General features: G+C 44.5%; 1 protein-coding gene across 1 annotated transcript in view; it reads left to right on the top strand.

Annotated features, from left to right (window-relative positions):
* PRKCE (protein kinase C epsilon) overlaps window positions 1-24,736 on the top strand; it is a 422,794-nt gene that overhangs the window by 350,150 nt on the left and 47,908 nt on the right. Inside the window, exon 11 of the mRNA XM_077337194.1 lies at window positions 15,913-16,067. Coding sequence (XP_077193309.1) covers window positions 15,913-16,067 — 155 coding nt within the window. The remainder of the gene's footprint in view (window positions 1-15,912; window positions 16,068-24,736) is intronic.

Genomic DNA, 24,736 nt, shown 5'->3' with positions numbered 1-24,736 from the left:
GCACATGCTATTGTTTTCCTGTGGGAAAGCATGACTGTTGCTTTGAAGAAACTTTTCATTTCTTTCATGGAAAGAAAGACTAAAACATTTGGGACTTTTAAACTTTAAGATAACAAAGAAGAGACATAATTTATAAGATTATGTGAATAGCCCAGAGAAAGCTGAGGCGGCGAGGTTCCACCACTATGGTGACATGGGCCTCTTTAAAATATGTATATTTAAGAACATGGTATCATTCTTGTTCTTAAATTAAAAAAAGAATTAAATGCCCCAGGTGGCTCCACTGCGCTGCGCAGGGTGGCAGAGCTGCCTGGAGCATTTTTTTGTCCCTTCCCAGATGCCATATTCCCAGATGCCGTAAGCAAGGAACACACACATTAATTATCACAAAGTTCCAGCTCATATCTTAACTGAGTTATTGCATTATCATTAAAAAAAATCTGTTTAAATCATGTTTAAATTCTTTCTCACCCAGGTTACAAGGCTACCCTTGGGAATCCTCTATTAATCACGCTACAAGTGGCTTGTAGGCTAAAAGATTCAAAACCATCTAGTTTAACTAGAGTTTTAGCTGAAGTCTCTTGTAAACAAAGATGTGGAAATCTTTCAACATTTCCATTGCCTCCCAATCCCCTTGTTTACTGTGTCAGCTGTGAATATTCCATGACAGTAATTTAATAATATTGTTCCGTAAGGGGATATGCCATTGTTCACAAGTAATCTTATTTGCATCTGGATCAATAATAACAACACTGAACCCATGAACAGCAGACTTAGACAAAATAACATCCCCTTCTGAAGATATGTGGTCACCAACTGATGATAATTTTCATTCACTTGAAAATGAGATTATATAGTTGATGTGGTTAGGTGCAGTTCAATGCATCATCAATATCTTACAGCCTTTACTGAATAATGACAGTTCACTAGAGAGCAAAACTTTTTGGCCTGTATCAAATGGAGTATCATGTCCAGATCATGGGAGGTGATGGTACCACTTTACTCTGCTCTGATTCAGCCTCACTTGGTGTACTATGTTCAGTTTTGGGCACCCCAGTTGAAGAGACATGTAGACAAACTGGAGCGTGTCCAGAGAAGAGCAACAAAGATGGTGAGGGATTTGGAGAACAAGACGCATGAAAAAAGGTTGGGGGAGCTTGGTCTGTTTAGCCTGGAGAGGAGATGACTAAGAGGGGATCTGATAACCAAGTATTTAAAAGGGTACCATATAGAGGATGGAGCAGAGTTGTTCTCTCTTGCACCGGAGAGATGGACCAGAACCAATGGGATTAAATTAATTAAAAAGAAATTTTGCCTAAACATCAGGAAAAAGTTCCTGACAGAGTGGTTTCTCAGTAGAACAGGTTTTTTCAGGAGGTGGTGGGTTTTCTATCTTTAGACATTTTTAAACAGAAATTTTTAAACATCTGACAGAGAGGCTGATTCTGTGAAGGCTCAAGGGAGTGGCAGGTTACAGTGGATGAACGACAGGGTTGTGAGTGGCCTGCATAGTGCAGGGGGTTGGACTAGATGACCCAGAAGATCCCTTCCAGCTCTATTATTCTATGATGAGATTTAAAGAAAAGGGAAGACAATTGTAAGACGCTTTGATACTGCTATTAGAGAAAAGCGATATATAAAAACCAACCTTCTTCTAAATCTTATACTTAGAACCCCAGGTCAGAAACATATTTCTATAAGGAGTGATAATGATTGGCCTTATATGGGCTAAGCTAAAATGAATGCTCAAAGTCCTCAGTGGAATGAAATATCAGTTTTGATTCTCAGTTTCAGGAAGAAGGATTCTTTCTTTGATTGTGCCTCCAGCTGCCCTCAATTTTATACTAGTTCCCATCTTGTGAGTCACTTAAAAGGCTCAATGTCTTGTATCTGTCCTTAGGAGGAGTGTCATGCAATGGAGGATTAACTCTTGAAAAGTCATTATCCAGTTTTAATTGTTCAGGGGAAGTTAGTTCCTAAATAAGAGTATTCCTTAATCTCTTCTCTTTCAACACCATCCCGTCCATGGAGATGCACCTGGTGTCAGTGATTCTCAGTGTTAAGAACCAAGAGCTGAACACTCAAAGATAGGAAATTAAAGTGCGAAGAAGTTTGGAATTTCCTTCATACATGGAGTTCTTTAGTTGTTTCACTCTTTAGTCCCACAGTCAATTTATCACAAACATTAACACAAACTGTTATCACTACTAATTTGCTTTGTTTTAAAAGAAACTCCAGTTCGCTGCTTTTGGCTTCAGTAGTTGGGAATCCCAGAGTTCAACCCAACTATAAACAGCAGGGGCAATAATTTATCCCAAAGCACTTCTTGCAGCCAGAGAGGGAGTCAGCTGTCTCCATAGTCTTTGTGGGACATCAGATGAGCCATGTTTGGAAATAGGCAATCGGAGTAGGCAGATCTGTAGTGTGATTAGCAAGACCATTCTGATCATATAATGGAACACTTTCTTAAATGTTCCTCAAAGTTTTAAATGCTTTGCACAATTTGGATACATTTTTAGATAATGTTGACATTTGCAAATTAATTCATTTCTCCACACCCATTAAAATACTTTAAGATCCCAATATCATCCAGATTTGGAAAACTGCTATAATTTAAGTATCTTTCACTATGCGTGCAAGTAGGGTCTTAACAATATCCATGACCATGAACATTCCTTGCTCAATTTATCTTAAACAAACAAACAAAAAAGATATTCTTCAGATTCCTTTTAAAGACTTCTTGCATTTTTATGAGCATTCCCAATGAGATGTTGTATTCTATACTAATTTTTCTATGTTGCAATACATGCTATGTGAATATTTGAGGAATGTGAGGTGAGTTATCAGTGTAAAATTGTCTTAAAGCTGTCTTTATCCAACAGTGGAACTATATGTTATGGTCAGTATGGGAATCAACAATCTGTTATTGTGTGTGGTCCATTCATGTGTGTGTTAGGCATGTCACTTTTCTGCATGAGCCCAGCTTCCCAGAGTTGTACACAGTAACAAACCTGTGCTGTCTTTTGCTCCTGTCCTGGCAGATGCAACTGGCTGAGTTTTTAACACATGGCTAGACCATGTTACATTCCTCCCCCCCCCCCCATGTGTAGGAACATTCTTCTATGTCATGATGCACATTTTTGTTATTATTGGCTGATGTTCATGAGGCAGGGAAATGCCTATATGCTTGTCTTTAAGAATATTTTGCTGTTCAGCCCCCGAAGTTTTTGGATGCAACACTATACAAACATTAAAAAGTTATAATATATGTCTTCATGGAGAATAGTAATAAGGCTCATTAAGTGGATCAAAACTACTTCGTAGGGCTATTGTGTCACAGGGGGACATGTTCCTGTGCCTTAAGGGGGACACACGCATAAGAATACTTGTTGGGTGTAAATTGGCCACAGCTCTATTAAAAGTAAAAGGGTGTGGACACAGCATGGGTGGATCATACTCTCTTGAGGTTGGCAGACCACAAGAAGCCCACAGACTTTGATCACAGGGATCCAGTAGGTCCCCTGACTAGCTGGGCCAAGGGGGGTGGCATACAGGTTGGAAACCTGACAAGCATCAGTCTCTACTGGGTTCCCTTGACACCCAAAGTGCAAGCCAGCTGGCCTCCCCCCCCCAAACAGCCTCTTATGGAGGCCCCCTTCAAACGGGGAGCCTGGCATACAGGTTTGGCCTCTCCCCAAAAGAATCTACTCACATTCCCAACAACCACCATCTGTGACAATATTATGTAATAACAAACCAGTAAACAATGTGATAATGAAACAGGGAATGAAGCGTTGGCTGGGTGGGAAACGTCCTCACCAGCAGAGAGGGAAAAGAGGCCAGTGGCTAAGGTGCAGACCCCTATAAAGGAGTACCTGGCCTGGCCCCTTCACCCCTCCCCCCACACCCACCGCATGCTCACAGCAGCCAACGTGCATTGACTGCTAGGGGCTGTAGGCCTTCCATCCCTTCTTCTGGTCAACAGGGCCTTCCTGTGGTGCTGAGTCCCCAGCTATTGCAAATTGCAGCCTCGGTAAGCAGTGGCCATGTTTGTGGGAATATGGAGGAAAGAGAACAATGTATGTCATCCTGTGGTCTTTGGGAAAAGGGTAGAAGTGATGGCCAGTTCTGTATGTTATCACATGTTTTATGAAGCCATCATTTTGTTGCTTAAGCACTGTACAGAAAAGTATATTGAAAATGGACAAACAGTAGATTTGCAGTAGAGATTAACCCGATGTTTCAAAGTATTGTAGGACTAACTAAGGTACTCACCTTTTTCCTGTTTCAGACTCCTGATTCAGACTAGCAGCTCTATATCAAGTAACAATTCAACAGATTCAGCATGCAGATATATAGAAACTCTAAAGGCGTTGAGTGTATAAAGTCCCAGCCAACATATGGTGACCCTGCAGAGAAGTTTAGAGGTGATTTGCCCATGCATAATGTCCTGAATTTTTTGGGAGGCCTCCCATCCAAATATTGACCAGGACCAACCCTGCTTATCTTCCAAGGTCTGATGAGATTGGGCTAGCCTGGGCTATCCAGGTTAAGGTATACTGGCTTTATACAAAACATGCTTGAGAAGTAGAGCTGGTTCTTACTGCCTGAAGGAATCTCAGAGCAGCTTACAATCTCCTTCCGTTCTTCTCCCCACAACAGACATCCTGTGAAGTTGGTGAGACTGAGATAGCTCTGAGAGAACTGGCCCAAGGTCACCCAGCTGGCTGAGGCTGCCACTCTTAAACACTACTCCAAGCTGGCTCTCCTCTTGGCTATGGTCTTGCAAAAATTTTTAAGGAGGACCATTAAAACAATTCATTCTCATGGGTACTCTCTGAGGAAAATGCTTTGAGAGTTCAATCAAAGTGCTCCCTGACAATTTTGTTCATGCTAACTGTCCATCCCAGTTCTGTGCAGACCAGCTAAAAAAAATCTGGGTTTATGGAATTTTAATAAATTGTTATTCAGAACACTGTGTTCAAATAAATTGTGAAAATAAGCTGTTTCTTAGACCCAGGGCATAGTTTCTGACCCAGCAGTATCTTTTTTGTAAATTTTCCATTCAAGATGATCACAGGACTTTTAGAAGTCTCTTTGTGTGCTGTGAAACTGGAACCTACTGTTGTCACTGGCTGACCTTTGTGTACAAGTACATGGGAACTTTGCTGAAACGCTTTACACGGTCAAGGAGGATGGAGGAGTCTTCTTCCTGCTTCTGCTATCGAGTATCTGTATACTGGCAGCTTGTTCATAGGGCCTAACTACATGTTACATGATCACATGTGTAACAAAACCCCAGTACCTACTTCCCCCCCAAGGAGGGGTGGAGCTTGTGAGGGAGGATTTAAGTAGCAGTAACAGGGTTTGTGTGCTTAATTCCTTTTCTACTGTGTTCCAAAATCCTCTCCCCAAACACATTCTCCCAAGGAAAATCAGCCCTCAAGGTTCCATTAAACATGCATGAATGTCATTCTGCCCTTACCTGCGTGGAGCGTCTACATCTAAACTTGCAGGTATACATGGATAGGACATTTTCTGGATTCTGCACAGGTAGTTTTCCAGATTCTTTGCCATGTTGCCAAGTTCAGATGAATAAGACTTTAGAAGCTGGGGCATTTCCTCCTCACTCCAGATTGTGTAGTCAGTATGTACCAATAAGAATTGGGATTTATAACACAACCACCAAATAGTTTGCCTTAAATTGTGATTGTTTGATGTCCGGCCTCTCAGCAAGCTGTCCTAGGTTAAAGGAAGTGCCACCAGTAGTAAGACAAGGAAGGATGTTCTCATTGGTTAACTGGACTATAAAATAATGTTTATAGAAACTCACATATGCTGTATTCATAAACATAGTGCAGATGTAGTTGCCCTGATCCCCATGCATGTGTAAGCCAGTGGGAAAACCAGCATGCATCTGTATAGACATACCAGGCCACATCACCATGTTCCTAGATTTCACTGAACTAGTTAGAGTCATTCTTTTGATTTGCATAAAGAGGAACACCCCCCTACAGAACCATCATCTCTTAGGAGGGACTTGTTGGCCGTGACTAATGCTGCATTGAGGCAAAGGCTCTGTACCACCGGTAGGTTTTCCTACCAAAGGCCCTTTGAAATGGAAAGACATAAGAGCACCATTCTCCCCTATTCAGTTCAGTGGGGTCTTCTCTTGTTGCAAAAATAATAATAATAATTTCCTCTTTTTTTGTTCAATGCATTTATTGGAGGCCACTATGGCTCACAACCTTTAAAAACATTGCAGAGATATACCATATAATTGGGATATCCCTCCCTCCCTCCCCACCCCAGCCCTTGGCAGTTGATGATATACTCCAGGCTTTTCTTTCTAAAGGAAGAACAGGAGGAGCTGCAGGCAGATACAGTGCCTGGCTGATAGTAAAAATGCCAACCCACAGAAGCAGCACTTTCATTGATCCTTAGAATCTGGCATACTTTATGGGTTCTGCCACTGCATGCAATGAATCTTTGAGCAATCCTACTGGACATCTAACAATAAAGTATGCATGGAGAAAGGCTACATGCCTCTGGAATGTATTTGTTTAAATATAGCTGGGCTGCTCCAATTAAGAGTCTTTGTTGACATTTTTGGTAGCATCTGCCTTGATATGATAACAAGATATTTTTTAATGTCAGCAATGTTCTAGAGTAACATGGTGATGTGGGCTGGGATGTGTAGGATGGGACTTGCATTAAACAATAGTTAACATTTTGTTTCTTTATTAAGTTTTTTTTTTTAAACCCTTCAGTTTATTGCCATGAATTTTTTCTCATTGCTTTGAAAAGCTGCACAGGACTGGCTACTGCCAGAAATGCTACACTCTGGGGTCATTAATGGCTGTGAGGACCCCAAACCTGCAATATGAGGGGAATCATACTAGCCTAATTCAAAGTGTTGTTATAAGAAATGCTGAGGTCATATTTGGAATTGTGCATGTTCAAAGTGGGACGTGATTACTGAGTCTTATAACATACCATTTGAATCCATGGCTCGTGGACATTTTTTAAAAGGGTTAGGATACCTTGTCATAGGGATAAATGCAGGGAAATGAATGTTACAACACGCCACTTGTTCACCTTTGCAGTTTTCATCATCAACCATCCCCAAAGGCGGAAGTGAGGCAGTTTGTAGCTGAGTCTTCTTGGTATTCAGGCCCTTCTGGAGTTTGCATTTAATGTTGCCTACGAAGTCCAGCGTCTCTGTGTAAATTCAGTCAGAAGCAGGAAATGTTTATTCAAGCCCTGATGGGTGGGACAGTTGCAGATTTCAGTAATTTTAAACAAACTGTTAGAGCATCCTGTTTAAATAGAGTTAAGTAATCACGAGTTTTATACTGGCTGGGAAAGAATTTCATACCCTCATAATTTGGAATAAGATATGGTCTTACAAAGCCCTTCCAAAGGGATGGCAGTACATGCAACCTCCTTCTTGTATGTGATTATCATTTCATAAAATGCTACATGTACATGGCCTATGTTTCAAGCGGAAGACTGGCCACTAGTGCCCTGTCCTTTGTACCACTGCTGCAGCTTACTAGAAGAAGCTGTTGGCCTGCTCTCTCTACACTTTAGCACCACCCCTGCAGATGGCCAAAGGATAGTCCTGCAGCCACCAATTCAACGGAGGCCAGGAGATGGAAGGGACTGACAGGATTCTGAAATGTTGTTGCATAAAGCTTCTGGCTCAGGTCTGCCTCATCAGTCTGAGCAACGTGATTTAGGTGCAGAATGAGCCACTTTCAGATTGCCTGTTCCCTTTTATTGGTTTATCTGTTGACTGCCTTACCGCATGGCTACTTGACTGCTTTCTGGCAAAAAAGATTTTTCTGTTCAATTCCTACTTGCCGTCAGATTACTGATCTCTACTCTCGCATTCTGATGCTTATGGATTGACTTGAGGGCCCCATGATAATAGCGGCTGATAGCGCTGCAGCTAGAGTGCAGTACGAGATGTGGGTCTGAGTTCAAAGGTCACAACACTGTGCTTGAAGACCCTTGCTCCAGAGGTATTCCATTGGGCTTATTGTGGAGCAGATGCTGTGAGGACCAAGACCTCCTTGGGTTTTTGTTCTTAAGGTTTCAGAAATGCTTTCATTTTCTAAACAATTGTAATACATTAAAGTCTTTGGAAAAATAATATAACTTTCTTGAATAGTTTCTCAGAGGAGGAAAAATCTTTTGACACAGTGAACTTAGTTTAAGGACCTGCTGGAATCAGGAAAGGCCTTTCACACCCATTTATGTGAGAAACATAAAACAAGGGGAAAATGCTACTTGGAGAATGCTGATAAGTCTTATCAACTGTGAGTTCTAGTTATTGAGGGGTGTATGTATGATGCCTTTCCTGATTTGGAAGCTTTGAACTGTGCACGAGGGGAACTCCTCGAGTCTAGAGCTGGTGGTGACAATGCTGCCTGCCTGACACACAGCACGGACACACGTCTGGGGTTTGAAAGGAGAAAACATTGTGTGATTTATTTCTGCTTTGTAATATTTCAGCTAATTGAGCTGTCTACAGCTGCCCTACAGAACGCCCAGCTGTAATGCTTCTCAGAGGATGAGATTGCCCTCCATGTTGCTAGCAATCGGCACACATGCCCTCTTGCTCTCTGTGTTCCTCACACAGCAACCTAATAAGGTCTAATAAAATTATAAGTGGAAAAACAAACAAACATAAGAAAAGATGGATTAAGTTTTTGTCAAAATCCAGGAGAAAAGACAGACAGACACACACACACGCACACCCATATACGATTGTAAAGAAGATAGGCAATAAACATTTCTCAGGCTGAAAACAATGCATCAAAGGCATTACCTTTTGTCTGGAATTTACATGAAGTTTCATTCCCCATTGATGCTATCTTTCCAACTGTAAACAATGAACAGTTAACGGACAGTCTCGGATCAAAACAAAACTGACTGGCACGAATATTTATCCCTTTGTGCAGGAAGCTGTTGGTCATCATTTTAGACCTCCTCATTAGGAGTGTCCCATTCTGTTCCCCACAAGTTTACATTCGGCTGTTCCTGGAAGCGACAACATGGTCAGCACTTTCTCACAGGAAAAGAAATAGCCCCTAGGAGGTCACGGCCCTGAGATCTCTAACAAAGGGCAGCACACCCAAAGAGGGACTCCACATCTCTGACAACAATTTACTGATAGGTGTGTCATCAAAATGCTCTTTGCCACACATAGCAATGGCTGACCAGGCGAGGCCTGTTAGAACACCTGTAGCAAGGGTCAGCAGCCATGTTATTCCCCTAGGTCATTCAGTCTAGCTATTTTGGCTCAGAGTCCAAGTAAGACATTAAATGATGTTTATCAGCATGAGCAGTGGTCCCCAACCCTTTTATCACCGGGGACCAGACAACGCTTGACAATTTTACTGAGGCCCAGGGGGTAGTCTTTTGCCAAGGGACGTCGCTGCCTGAGTCCCTGCTCCACTTGCTTTCCTGCCGGCGCCCCTGACTTCCTGCCGCCCACTGAGGGGCTATTACCAGCAGCAGCTGCACAGTACTACACTGAGGGGGAGCCCCAGCCGTGGTGGCCACTGGAGAGCATCAAAGGTGAGACGGCGGCAGAGCGGCAGGGCAGCCCCCAAGGCAGCAGCCAGGGAGGAGGACAAGGGGGAGCCGCGGCCCGGTACCGACTGATCCACGGACCGGCACCAGTCCACGGACCGGCACCAGTCCACGGACCGGCACCAATCCCCGGACCGGTGGTTGGGGACCACTGAGCATGAGAGTCAGTCAGACTAGGACCCACATTCAAATCCCCACTCTGTCATGGAAGCCTGCTGGGTGACCTTGGGCCAGTCACATATTCTCAGCCTAACCTCCTCACAGGGGTAGGATAAAGAGTGAGGATAAAAAGTACTGGGTTCTGTACAGGAGAGGCAATGGTTGTCAATGCTACATGGCCCAGTAGTAGGAAGGAGATACAAAACTCCCTTAAGCCTTATAAAGAATTACCCAAATGGCTAACAACATTGGGCACATAACCAGACAATATGGAAGTGAACATGCGGGGAATGAGATGTCTCCTCATGTGCTTGACTGCCTCTTCCATGTGTTACCCTCCACGTGCTTGCCTCTGGGTACATGGTCTGTAGCCTTTCTAAAATGGAGGCTACTGTTCCCAAATTCTGGTGTGGATACTGGGAACTGGGCCAAGAGACATAATCCTGTTCCCCTGCCCTTTCTGTGCTCATTTGGACCCTGTTTGACCATCTGTGCTGGACTCCCGGAGCCTGTTTTCACAATTAGTTATGCTTATACTTTACGGTTGTGGATCATTATTTTTGGACTCCATATCTATAACATCTAAGCATGTTTTTCTGAACACTGTAAACCCCCAAGCAGCCCTGGGAACTGCTTAATTACATAATCTGAAATAAGATGAAAGATCACAAACAAAACATTTTGTAGACTAATCCTCTTTTGGCATCTGTAAAACTAAAACAAGAAAAGCGTCCATGTAAAATAAGCTAGAGTGTCTTGAGAAGTAATTAAAGGTGCTTTTTTAATGATTTTTCTTTTTCCCTGTTACAACCCAACCTGTTCTTCCAAAAACAGAGTCTGTGAACTCTCAGCAAAAGGGTTTTTGTTAGAAATGGCCTGCATAACTGTGTGACCCATCAAGTCAAATGGAGTCCATGTTTTTTTTTAATCTGGCATACTCCAGCTATGGTTGCCAACCTGCAGGAGTTGGTTGCATATCTGCTATTACAGAAATCAGGTCACCTGGAGAAAATGGCTAGTGTGGAAAATTGACTATGCCATTATATCATGGTGAGCTCCCTGCCCACCTCAGGCTCACCCCCCAAATTTCCAGATATTTCCAAACCTGGAGCTGCTAACCCTATCAGCCGTGTGTGTGCAGGGAGGCCAGTATCTTAGAAGTTTTGTGGGTCTCAACCATAGATCAGGGAGAACCACTCCGTTTTAAGGACCCTGAAAAATTGTTTCAGATCCCACAGGGGCCTGATTTCACTTGGGAGGTTGTTCCACTAGGCCGGAGCTGGAACAAAACAGCTCTGGCTCTGTTTGTAGCCATCCTTACCTCTCTGGGGGCCAGGATCACCAGCAGGAGCAGAGGCTCCTTTGAGGAGGTATATGGGAGAAGGCAGTCCTGTAGGTACAAAGGTCCCAGAACATTTAGGGCTTTAAATGCAAGAATTAATACCTTGAACCTGATTTGGTTTTCAACTTGGAGCCAATGCACCTTGGAGAGCACTGGTTGAATATGTTCTCTCCATCCCATACCAATAAGGAGTCGGGCCACTTCCAGATCAGATAGTAGTGTAGCCCTGAGTAGAGCGAGTTGTAGTAAGATGAGCGACCAGTGGATAGGAGGCCCTCTGGGGATACCATTGATCTCTCCCTGTATACCAGGGAGTTCCAAGAGGTTTCAATCATTTTCTATACCACTAGGCCATTAGAAGGAGGCAGTGGTTTTCCTTCTGCTGAAGAAACCATTGCTGGACCCGCAGGACCTCTCCAATTACTGCCCAGTTTCACATCTTGCATTTCTGGGTAAGGTGGTTGAAATGGCTGCTTTGGAACAGCTTCTGGCATTGCTGGAGGAAACTTTGGCACTCAATGCATATCAGTCCAGCTTCCACCCTGGCTATGGGGGTGATACTAGTTGCTTTGACGGATGACCTCCAGCTCCAGCTGGATAGGGATGGTTTGGCTATCCTCGTGGTCGGCTACATTGGACGTGGTCGACCTAGGTTGTTAGCCTACCGCATCAACGGGGCTGGGAATCGGGTGCAACCTTATAGTGGCTGTGCTCCTTTTTCGAGAACCAGACACAGAGGGTGGATGTGGGGGATGAGATGTTGAATCCTTATCAGCTCCTTTGTGGAGTTCCTCAGGGAGCAGTTCGCTCCCCCAGACTGTTCAACATGCTGATGCGCCCTCTGGCCCAGCTGGTCTGGAGGACACCTTGCTCTATCTCCTGATGGACGGCCACCCAGTCTCCCCACCAGTTACATTTGCCAGATGTTTGGAAGCCATAGCTGGATCGTTGGAGCACAGTCAGCTGAAACTCAACACCTCCAAGACAGAGGGCTGGAAGGCGACAGATCAGGATGTGCACCTGCTCGTGTTGGCTGGGGTGTAGTTTAATATCTTGCCCTTGGCCAGAAATCTGAGTTTGATCCTGGATTGGTGCTGCAGCCCGGGTGCTGCGAAAATGCGCATGCATGTTTTTGCCACCAGGTGGCGGTAATGCACATGTGCGGCAACTGCGTGTGCGCGTTTTCGCCACTAGGGGGCACTAACGCGCATGCGCGGCAACAGCGCGCATGTGCGTTTACGTCACCGCCATGCCGGCGGCTGCGCCTGCCTCTTCCCTTCCTTCTTGGTGCCGGCGGGGGAAGGAAGGCGTGGCTGGCGGCGGCCCGGTACTGTGGCCTTTACGGCCTGTGTGCAGTTCTGGAGGCCTCACTTCAAGAAGGACGTAGATAAAATGGAAAGGGTACAGAGGAGAGCGACGAGGATGATCTGGGGCCAAGGGACCAAGCCCTATGAAGATAGGTTGAGGGACTTGGGAATGTTCAGGAGGTTGAGAGGTGACATGATAGCCCTCTTTAAGTATTTGAAAGGTTGTCACTTGGAGGAGGGCAGGAAGCTGTTCCCGTTGGCAGCAGAGAAAAGGACGCGCAGTAATGGGTTTAAACTACAAGTACAACAATATAGGCTAGATATCAGGAAAAACATTTTCACAGTCAGAGTAGTTCAGCAGTGGAATAGGCTGCCTAAGGGGGTGGTGAGCTCCCCCTCACTGGCAGTCTTCAAGCAAAGTTTGGATACACACTTTTCTTGGATGCTTTAGGATGCTTTGGGCTGATCCTGCGTTGAGCAGGGGGTTGGACTAGATGGCCTGTATGGCCCCTTCCAACTCTATGATTCTATGAGTTGGGGGAGGGTTTTATTTGTCACCACCAAGGGCAGGTTTTATTGAGTTTTCTTGTTTTAGGGGCATTTTATTGTGGACTATTGGGGCCTTTTCGCACGGGGATCTTTGTTGCAAATTGTTTGCGGAATGAAAAATCGCCATTTAAAATAGTGGAATTCGTCGTTATGCATACCTGCTTTTGTAGTGGAATCAGTTGCGTTTTTTAGCGTTTCCCACAGGCTTCCGGTCTCGGCAGAAATCGCTAGAAAGGAAGCGCTATTGCCAAGCTCGTCCCGCCCCTGGCCGTCAAGCAGCCAATGGGCAGCCATTAGCATGATCCCAAACAGCCCCTTTCCCTTTAAGAAAGGTTTTTTTTTTAAAAAAAACGACCCATAGCAACGAATCTAGGTAGATTCGTTGCTACGGAGAGACCCATCCAGCTGCCTAATGTGAGCTGTCGTTTGATTGTATGATCGTTTGCACGCTGCCTCGAGTGATAAAAAAAAAATCCCCCCCCCTCACGGGCCCGATTTTCGGCTGAATTTATGTGTAAAAAATAAAGGGACTTTATTTCAGCAAACGGGCTTTTATGTGGTTTGTGCTTAGTGACTAAAGGTGAAGGACTGAAGCCAGGGAAGCCTCTAAACAGAAAGAGGCTCGCTGGTGCGTTTATCCCCGCTCGCTCGGAGAAAAAAAAATGGCGATCGCTTCGCCGGAAGTTTGGAGGAGAGAGCCAGGGGGAGGGACTTTGAAGAACCAGCAACAATGGTAACGCACAGGTCTTTAGCGCTACTGTTGCAGATTGGTTGCAGGAGTGTATCGCTATCCGGAGGGTGAATCCACTTTTCTGGATTCCCCTGAAAGCGCTACAACGAAGCGCTTTTTGCGGGTCGGTTTCAGGATTGTTGCAGATTGTCTACGACGTCGTGGGTTATGGCAAATTAGTAGCGTTTCCAAATAGCAACCATTGTGCTATTTTGAAGCCGTGCGAAATGGCCCTTGTTGTTTCTTGCCACAAGCCACTGTGTGGGAGTGGTGGGCTATAAATGGAATTATAAACTAGCTTCAAAGTCCATTCCTAAGAATGGGCCTTGAAAGGGTTCCCTCCCTTGGCCCCCGGCCAGGCAGCTTAAGGTGTCTTGGGGCCACAGCTCACAACCGGATCAAGTGGGGTGGGCAGGGGCTGGCAAGCTCGTTAGCAGGTCTGGGACAGAGTTCCTTAGCAGGCAGTCAGCAGGTGGGAGGCCTGCGTTGGCCCTCTCCCCTTACCTGCTGCTGGCTCCAGGCACTGTGGGGCATCTGAGAGCAAAAAGGCTAGAGTCTAGGGACGGAGGGCAGGAGCTGCAGGGGCAGGGCCAATCAGGGTGCAGCCATCTTTGCCAGCTTTGCTGGCTGCACCCTGATTGGCCCTTTTCCAACTTGGACAGCCGGACACGTTCCACCCCCCAGCTGTTTCACAAATATATAGAGGAACTATGGATAAGGATATATAAGCTGAGTTTTGAGCAGAGACCACAGAAATGCATCTGCAACAGCTACATGAAGGGCATGAGGACTTGAGAAATATGGATCAGCCCTAAGATGTTTTAAGCAAACCCTTAAAATGTGAAACAAGCAAATGTGTTATCACACAGGTATGCTTGTCAAGGGCCTGTGATTAGCTGTGTCCCCTTATTTTTGAGCATTCAGTGTTTGCCTCTTGAGTAATTTGTGGCACAGCCCTCCCATGGATCTCCCCTTGGCTACCACTTGAGGTTTTGAGCAATATAGAGGTCTAATGATCAGGTGAGTACAGTAGCTGAAAGAGGATGAATATTCACACACAGGGGTCAGGGGTTAAGTTGGATCTAGAGGATCTAGAACAGGAAGGCATCCTATTTAACGGGTTACCCAATCCATGAAGTAAAATATTAACTGCTGTGGGTCACAATTAGCCAGTTATGAGACAGAGGAATTTCAGGGCATCTGGCAGATGTATAAAATTCTATTAATGCTATCTATCATTCATCCATCAGGCTATGCTATTCATCCCCTGTGCTAAACAGGACTGCTTACATATCACTGCTGTGTAAACCCACTGAAATACCGGTGTCTTGGCAGGGAAACAAATTTGTCCATGGTAACCGTTTCGCCCCTGTCAGGGCTGACAGTTCAGTGGAAAGCAGGCATGCAAAAAGCAAGCAAATATATACAATGATGATAGATTGGGTGGGTCACAAAAGATGAACTGCACACATTAAGAAGACAGGCGAGGGTGGGAGGGTAAGCAAGATCAGGTGAAGCTCTGTAAGTCATCCTTGTGTCACAGGCTAACCATTTAACTAAAAGTGGTGGCACAACCTCTGGCTAACTGCTTTGGTGGCACCTCAGAACAGCACAGGCCAGGCAACCATGATCATGGTGGCAAAGAGTAAAGTAGCTGAGTTTGACTGTCAAGTCCCTGCTTATAGCATCTGCATAAACGGAAATGCTCCTCATAAGGGTAGGGGAATTTCAAGAGGCTTCCACGTGCCCAGCAATTGTATGAGTCCTTTGAGCCACCACTGTCACTATCCTGGAAAATCTGCCAATGAGGACAGTTCTACAGTCTTTTATAGGCACCATTGTGAACTTTTATAGGCACCATTATCACATCAATGGCTTGCTTTGATGGAGAGAACCTTTGTGTGATTTCAAGACACTTATGCAAAAATTCCTGGTGGATTATACTCCTGGGAACCGTTTCCTTGAAAAATTAAAATGTGGAAATACTGCTACACCAATGCCAGTAATGTGCCAGCTTATTTGAATGATTCTAAGTTTTCACGATTTCATCTGATAAAAACCCTTGCTTTCATTGGTTAGCTTCCTCTTGTTCCGAAATTGCAGTTTTTGTTTCTTCTGTCTCTGTATACAAATACTTGTTTCCTGATGTGTCCTAGGCATACAGTGAGCCTTTGTCCATCTGAAAGAAATCAGCTAAATGGCATCATTTTAATGAATTTCAGGACCGCCTCTTTTTCGTCATGGAGTATGTCAATGGAGGAGACCTGATGTTTCAGATTCAACGTTCGCGCAAGTTCGATGAGCCTCGTTCCCGCTTCTATGCTGCAGAAGTCACATCAGCACTCATGTTCCTCCATCAGCATGGCGTCATCTACAGGTAGTTTCTTTTGGGGCTTGAAATAAAGGATTCTAGAGGCTCTTGCTTTGATTTTGGCTGAAATCCCCTGTTTCTTAGCAACCAGATTGGCTGTTTGTCTCTGGCTGCTTCCATAGAAGGTTTTTCATGGGGAGGGGGGGCTGCTTATCATTCTGAATGTTAACATCTGAATAGTCTCTGCAACTGTCACCAGCTGTGGATGCCAGTTTTGTATTATAAGACAAGTAGAGCTTTTTTTAAAAGCTTGGCACACGGTGACCCAGAGTTGACTTTGGTTGCAGCTAAGTGCAATCGCTTCAGTTTTCTCCCTCTGCCATCGATTTCCTCTCATTTTCAGACTCCCTGCCACTTCCTGAGTTTGTTTGTCCTACTTGTCTCCAGTCTGATAGAGCCTGGATAATCATTTGGGGGGAGGTTTTTGTATGTGGTACCCTTCCTCTTGACTGCGAGGGCGAAGGCTTGGCCTCTGACAGGAAGTCCCTTGTTGCAGACCATTTGGCTTCGCTGCTTCAAGCCCCAGATCACCAAACAAACAAAACCCAAACCACAGTGATAATTGCACCCCACACCCCAAAAAGGAACCCGTGTAAGCGTCTTTTTTTGTTACGGCTGCAAAGAATGCATCAAGGGATAAATATTTATTATTAGAAACAAGGAACTACTAGAGAAAATTTCACTTACTATCTCTGTGTTTATTAAGGCCTTTATCTTGTTGTTTCACCCTTCCTCTCTTTATTTTTTCTTTTAAAAAAATTGGCAGCTTTTCCCTAGCTTGGTTAAGTCTTGGCAGGAGCATGCTGAATGAGCTGCAGTTAGGGAAGCTGGCTGTAGGATCGCTTCTTTTCCACAAAGTACTTAAAGGCTGGCCTTCACAAAGCACTATTCACACTTTATGCAGTCAAGGGGTTGGCTGCATGCACAGCAGCTGCAAAGACTGCAAAGTGGAAGAAATGCATGTTTGGAAGCACGCATGGGACGTGCAATGAACATGGGCCCTAGTGAGCACTCACGCCATGTTTATAGCATGCATTTTGCATGTCATAATTTACAGTGCTTGCTGCTCCAAATAACCAAAAAGGATGTGGACAGAATTGAGAGGGTTCAGAGGAGAGAAACAAGAATGATCCAGGACCTGGGGACCAAACCCTATGAGGAAAGGCTGAGGGACTTGGGAATGTTCAGCCTGGAGAAGAGGATATTGAGAGGGGACATGATAGTCACATGGAGGAGGGCAGGGAAAGGTTCCTGTTGGCAATAGAAGATAGGATCCACAGTAATGTCTTTAAACTCACTGACAGTCTTCAAACAGTGGCAGGACAGATACCTATCCTGGATGCTTTAGACTGATCCTGGATTGAACAGGGGGATAGATTAGATGGCCTGTATGGCCCCTTCCAACTCTGATTCTATGTTGCTCAGAAACAGAATGTTGAGCAACACTGCACACAGATTAACGTTGCAGGCTATTGGTCCACAGGGCTCTGACAGGCAGGGCTTTTTCTCTTTTTTAAAAGTTAATTCTGGCCCCATCCTACTTATCTCCTGATTTCTGGCCACATTTTTGTACATTTAGTTTTAGCTTCTTTTTTGTTTCTTAGCTTTCTCATCCATTTTTTCCAGTTCTGTGGAGACAACTTTTACCCTGATTTTCCCTTTTTTCCTCAGGTGCAATATTTCTGTTGATTTCCTTTTTCCTTCCCACCAGCCCACTTTCAGTGATGGAACTGTCATTGCTGTCAAACTACTCTCTCTTCCTCTCCCAAAATATGCATGGTAAAAAAGCACTAAGATATTGACACGGGTAATGAATTCTCAGATTTCATTTTTCAAAAAAGGGTTCTTCTCTCACAGAGATATGCCATTTTCATTACATCTTCATGAGAGCAAGACAATTTTAAAAAATGAGTGCTAGGAATTGGGAGAACTGGCTAGACCCATCTTACAAAGCTATATCACTATTTTCGTGCATTTTTTAAATGCTTCCCGTGTCCCGATTGGCCCCTGCCTCTGACAGGCCATGCCCACTTACAATATTGGCCGAATCATTGGGCCCAAAGTTATGACAGGACCCGCCCACCCAGCAGCAATCTGGAGAAATCACTGACCGTCTGCCCCTGACCACTGCAGGGAGAGGAGGTCAGTAGGGCTGCCAAGGGGGATGAGAACAGAGGCTGCGCCAGCCCTTTTTGCCCCAAGGCTGTTCTAACTGTCAAGTCCAAGTGCAAATTGCCTCAGAACCCTGACAGAGCTGGCAGGAGGCTACAGAGTGCTCCCCCTCCCCATCCCTTCAGGCCTGCTGCGAAGGAGCCTCTGACAGGCCCTGACTGAGGGAAGGAGGCCTTTCCAAGAGCAACGCAGGGGAGCCTGAGGGCCTTCCTCTTGAGGGGGGGGACTATCCCCTTCTGCCAAACAGTTGGCTGACAGGGAGGCCACAGAAAAGCCCCTTCTCACTTAAAATACTGCTCTAGCCGGTTAGACACTTCTTTGCAACTCTCTTCAGGTTTGAGGTCACTGCACAGTGTTATTCTGCAGATGAAACTGGATGATGTTGCAGAGGTTCTTTTGTCTCCTGTTTAATCTGCACAACAACCCTGTGCAGTAGGCCTCAAGTCTTTCAATTCAACAACAACCTGTGTGGGAGGCCTTAAATGTTTCTTCTCCACCACAACCCTGTCCAAAGTAGCCCTTTCTGCCTGGGGAGCTGAACTTTATACCCTGAAGATGACCTGTAATTCCAGGAGCTCTCCAGGCCCCACCTGGAGGTTGGATACCCCTGGGTTAGAAATATTCTTGGAGGTTTGGAGATGGGACTTCAAAATCATACAATGCCTCAGAGTCTGGCCTTCAAAGGAGCCATTTTTGCCTGCAGAGATGAGCAGCCATCTAGATACTATGGTAGAGGTTTGCAGCCTGCAATGGGGGGCGGGGTGCAGGTGTGTCCCTCCTGGGCTATGGGCTATGGCCAGCCCTTACTAGCAACTGTTTGTATTCTGGGGTGCAGACAGACAGACCAGCATCAGTCCTTCGAGTCTGGAAAGTGCAGGAAGATCTAAATAAATATTTACAGCCTGAAAATGACTTTTTTCAAACTTGGCCTGGCAAATAAAAAACAGTATAAAAATCTTACTAAGGTCAAGACTGCTGTACACAGAGAGACCTCCTCTTAGGGTTGCCAGCTTCCTTGTGAGGCTCTCTAACCCACCTCCATCACAGGTAGTCTGCTATGGGGAGAGGAAGGAAAGACAATTGGAAACCACTTTGAGATCCTAACTGCTTTAGGATGCTTAGGGCTGATCCTGCGTTGAGCAGGGGGTTGGACTAGATGGCCTGTATGGCCCCTTCCAACGCTATGATTCTATGAGATACCTGAGGCCTGCTGGGTCTCTGTGGCCCATTCCCAGTTCTCTCAGACCTCTGACAGCCCCACATCCCTCATAGGTTGTCTATTGTGGGGAGATGAAGGGAAAAGGTGTTTGTAAACCGCTTTGAGACTCCTTTGTTAGTAATCAACAGGGTGCAAAAAAAAACCCCCCAGTTCTTCTTCTAAGAAGCAACCATGAAAGAAGCATGTGGGCACATAACATTTTATGAACAGTGAAAAAATGGAGACAGATAGAGCCGGGTGGACATCTGTGTACTGTGACTACTCCGTGTGTATTAGGGCAGGGGGACATTTCGGTGTCTGTGGCCTAATTCGCACAAGAAGGGGAATGACGCAGAACTGGGAGGAATTGGTTGCTGATTTTCCCTTCACATATCTGAAGACATGGCTCATCTGTAACCACTATGCCATAATTCCCAAAGGTCAGTCCTTTCCCACACTCAACGAACATTCCAAACCACAGGTTCTTGACACCCATATCTCCACACCCATGCCCTCATTTGTCACCACACCACCACAACTTCTCACACAACACACACATTCAACCCCATGCCCTTACAGACAGAACAACTCCTCTCCTTCCTCTTCCCACCGCCAAGCTCTAGCACCTGTTGTATTCCTGGAAACAATGGGCTTTGCCCCTAGTTGTAACCATAATCCAAAAAGTCATGTCATTTGGCTTTATGAGAAGGGCCACACCTATGAATCGGTATCATTTTGTTGGATGGCCCAAGTTTCCTTTACATGCTCTTTCATTAAAAGAAACATTCATATATTAGTAACCTTATCTGATCCCAATGCTTTCAAGTGAAAACAAATATATAAATATTTTCATAAAAGATACATTGTTGTATCAAAAACCATCTGATGCTTTCCTTTTGCTTTCTTCTGTCACCTGAAGAGTTTGATTTAATTTATTAATAGTTCCTTTAAGCCAGGGGTGGCCAAGCTGTGACTTTCCAGATATTCATGCCTGTTGTCAGGGGCTCATGGTAACTGTAGTCCATAGACATCTGGAGAACCACAGTTTGGCCACTCCTGCTTTAGACTCTGCTCTGCTGCAGAAAGCAGAGCAGACCTGCCACTTGATATGTAGCGTTACCTGACAGAGGCCTGGTAACTTTTCCTAATTTTTTAACCATGCCCTGCAAGCTCCTTAAATAATTCCTCCTTCTCTACCTCCCCTACCATTGTTTTTCAGCATCAACCATGATGTAGCATTTGGTTTGCCACAATGCTGACACCATGACTTGAAGCTGATTTTTATACCCTGGATATATGTAATTGTGGTTGGCATTATTCCTAGCATAACATAGTACTGCACCATGGCTTAGAAAAGAAAATTGTTACATTTTTGGGGGATACTTTTGGATTTCTGCTTACAAAAATCAATACTATCAGTTTATTCATGGCATTCATAGTTTGCCTTTCACAGGAAGATTGAAGGCAAAATCTCAGCCTCTTGCAAGTCTTACTATGCTCTGTCTTCTATCTTGTCATCAGACTAGTTTATTTAGTTTTCTAATTTGCACTATTTCCTAAACTGACTTTCGTCAGCTAGACAGTTCTGGTCATCTTCATATTTTTGGTGGTGGCAGTGATTTTGTGGCCATTCAACGAACCTAGCTAAATAGTTGTCATTGGTTTTCATAGTTCATAAGTTCTTCTCAGTTGTTGTTCTTGCAGTAGTTTAGCAGCAAATGTATTAGTTATGTCCATGGTTTAGGTAAGAAATCAGCTGATAGGAGGAAACTGTTGGAAAACAACTAGAAAGTGCTGGAGAATAACTAGTGAAGGCAGCATCAAGATAAAGAGAGAAAGTACACCTCACTCTCAAAGCCTGGTAAAGCAGAAAACTCTAGAGGTCAAAAGGGCTTTAAGCCCTGCAGGCTTCCCCAAGCAAAGTAGACTTGCCTCTAGCAGATACCAGTGTTGCTTCTGACCAAGAAGGCAACCAGAACATGGGCCTTCTAAAGTTCTTGATGTTTGTGGGGCATGTTGTGTATATGGAAAAAGACATTTAGTTATACTCTGTTTGAAGAAGGGCTTTCTTCAATTTTTCTTAAACTTACTACTAGTCCATTCCACCATTTGATCCTGCATGTTGCATTTATGTATCTTTAGCAGTAATCTAGGAGAGAGCCCATCTGGGCAACCCAACTAGCCCACAAACCCGTCACGGAGCCCACTCCTCCCATCCACTGCCTCCCCCAACCTCCTCCCCAACCAACCATCCCTGCTAGCACCCGCTGCATTGCACACTGCAGCGTGCTTTTCTGCTAGTACAATATAAAATATGTAGCCAGGTAGGTTCACTTGTTATGCAGACCAATTGGACAATCCCTCTAAATACGAATAAGTTCTCAATCCACTCAAAGAGCCCCGTCAGTTTTCCCTAGAAAGCATAATGCTCAGATTCCTGTGACAGATGGGAAATAGTTTGGCGGGCTGTACCACAATCACATTTGGGACCTGGTATTTTGCCCCCATTTAAACAACAGGCCTGTAAAACTGCTAAAGCCGAAATTCAGGACCCAGGTGCAAGGGAGTGAGAGAAGGGAGAGGATGAAGCTTGTGTTGTAGGTTTGTACCAAGCCTCAAGAAAGGATGCTTGGGCCTTGGCTGCAGTTACATAATGAGTTTATGAGTGAAATGAGATTTGAACTATTATGCTTTCCTTTCTCAAAGGAGCTAAGCATGGTATATATCTTCACAAGTATCGTATGATATAGTGACTGGCCCAAGGTTACCAGTTGAGTTTTCTAGCTGGGTAGAGTTTCAGCACCATTATGCTGTGGGCTCAGTGTCAGATTTAGATGAATAGAGTCCCTAGACTAATGATCCCCAACCTGTGGGCTGCGGACCACCTGTGGTCCATTGAGTAATTGGAGGTGGGCCGCGAAGGACGCCTTCTCCCCCCCCCCTTTACAACACACTTCGGGTGTCATTGTCTCCCATCACTCCCAGATGGGACTATCTCGTTGCAGAGAAACAAGCTCAGGGTTCCCATTGATTTGTCATTTTCATGAGTTAAAATTTCCATGAAAATAAAATGTTCCTTATGTTTATTGTTGTGACGTGTCTGTATCTTATTTTGAAGGGATGTTTAAAAATTACCATAGCGATCAGAGAGCATTAGGGCAGTGGTTGAGAGTAGAGGAGTAAACTACCCCCCCCCCACCGGGTCTCAGTAAAATTGTCAAGCGTTGAGTGGTCCCCGGTGATAAAAAGGTTGGGGACCACTGCCCTAGACTATTCTACTTCTGAGCTGCCCCCCAATCCCCTACCTACCCTTACAACTAAAAGAAGTTGGGAAAGTAAAGAGGGTTTTAAATAAAAATGAGTAAAGCCAAGCGCAGTATTATTCTGAAATGGAGTGCAAGAAAAATTACTGAAGGGTTGGATAGACCAGTGCATAATGACAGCATGTATAAGAAATGCCTATGACAGTGTCAAAAATATTATACCCCTTGGCTGGAGGCCCCCTAGATTTTGAAGCCCTAGGCTTCAACCTACTTAGTGTGTTGGTAAAACCTGCCCTGTGTGGGCTTCAGTTGACTTACCAGTCCACAGCTCCTAGCATCTTGAACTATCTCTCTGTTAGACTTTGAAAAATGCCTTCTGAAGACAAAATTCACTATTTTTGCTCATGCTGATGCAAGAATTTATCTCCTTTAACACTACCTGTAAGACACCGCACCACATAAACAGAGCCTTGACCTTAGCATTAGCCTAATAGTGTGGGGCTTTTGTTAAATGAGAATGTGAGAGACAGTAGGAGACTGCCAAGAAGCATGCCAAGTTTACATTCCTAAGAGGGCAGCCTTTTTCCTGTAGGGTTTGTAGGAAGGGGACCAATGCTTTCTGTCAGATAACGACAGCAAAATAATTCTTCTGAGAGGAAGTGTGGAAACAATATTTACCTTTTGTCTTCTGTTTTAAATGCTTTTAAATTATTTGATTGTTATATCTACAAAAGCCTTTATTATCTTTTAGCATCAAGTAGATGTGTGTGTGTGTATGTATGTGATTTCTCTTCCAAGATTAGACAGAAGAATAGAAGCATCCCTTTGTCATATAACAAGTACCTATCATAGTATTGAGAGAGCTGGCTGAGAAAAATACACCACCTTGGGATCTTCTGTGCTCTTAAAAAGATTTTAGAAAATTTTAACCAAAATAGGAGAAGAAGAAGAAGAAGAGTTGGTTCTTATAAGCTGCTTTTCTCTACCAGAAGGAGTCTCAAAGCAGCTTACAATCACCTTCCCTTTTCTTTCTCCACAACAGACACCCTGTGAGGTAGGTGAGGCTGAGAGAGCCCTCTTGTTGTATGAGCTTGGGCACATACTTTGTGATCAAGGAGACACCCATTCCCTTACTGATGGAGGTCTGAGAAATGGTTACACAGATAAGACATTCTCTCAATGGTGGCACTGCAATCAGAACTCTCTTCCCAGTTAGATTCATCTTGCTCCATCTCTTCTGGGTTTTAGACAGCTGGTCCAAACAATTCTGATGCAGAAGTTATTTGGAATGAATCAATACTTGAGTTCAAACTGTGCTGTGTAACTGCTTTTTATTCTTATATGAATTATTTTGGCAATCACTGGTTTCTTTTAATTAGTTCCATGTTTCAGGAAAGTGAGCCAACCCTTTGATTGCTGGAGCCCATGGTTGGCAGGTGGGTCCCACCCTGGAAATAGCCACTGCCAAAGTTATGGATAAGCTTTGAGTTGGCTGGATGTGCATGCAGACTAGGGTTGGGTGCTTCAGCATCTGAAGTGGCCGCTTGCGCCTGAAGCAGCCAGTGCCACGTTGCGGGTGGGGAGGCGCAGGCATGTGCGCCAACCAGTGCGTCGACGACCACACCTCCCCTCCCCCCCACAATGTGGCTCCCAGATGTATATCTTAAGAAGCCAGAAGCAGAGCTACAAAATATTTTAAACAAATAAATAAAATGCATTATTGCAATGAAATTGTTCCAAATGTAAACTTTCCAAGAAGTTCAACATTCAGTAAATTTTCATGGTGGTGTAATTATATTCAAAGTATACCATACCCAAGAACCTTGTGTAATATGGAGGATTTTACAGCGAAAAATGGGAACATTTCAGTTATACGTAAGAAGTTCTGAATCAAATAAATCACCTTCTCTGGCAAACTGCCTTGTTCCTCATCATCAGCCCCCATGTCACGCCTCAGATAGACCTAATTGGCTACAGTACACTTCAATTAGAGCCTCTTGTGGCGCAGAGTGGTAAGGCAGCCGTCTGAAAGCTCTGCCCAT

Source organism: Paroedura picta, chromosome 1, assembly GCF_049243985.1.
Source record: "Paroedura picta isolate Pp20150507F chromosome 1, Ppicta_v3.0, whole genome shotgun sequence".
NCBI classification, from domain to species: domain Eukaryota; kingdom Metazoa; phylum Chordata; class Lepidosauria; order Squamata; family Gekkonidae; genus Paroedura; species Paroedura picta.
The sequence above is the reverse complement of the archived record's forward strand: the minus strand, read 5'-3'. Positions and strand labels throughout refer to the sequence as shown.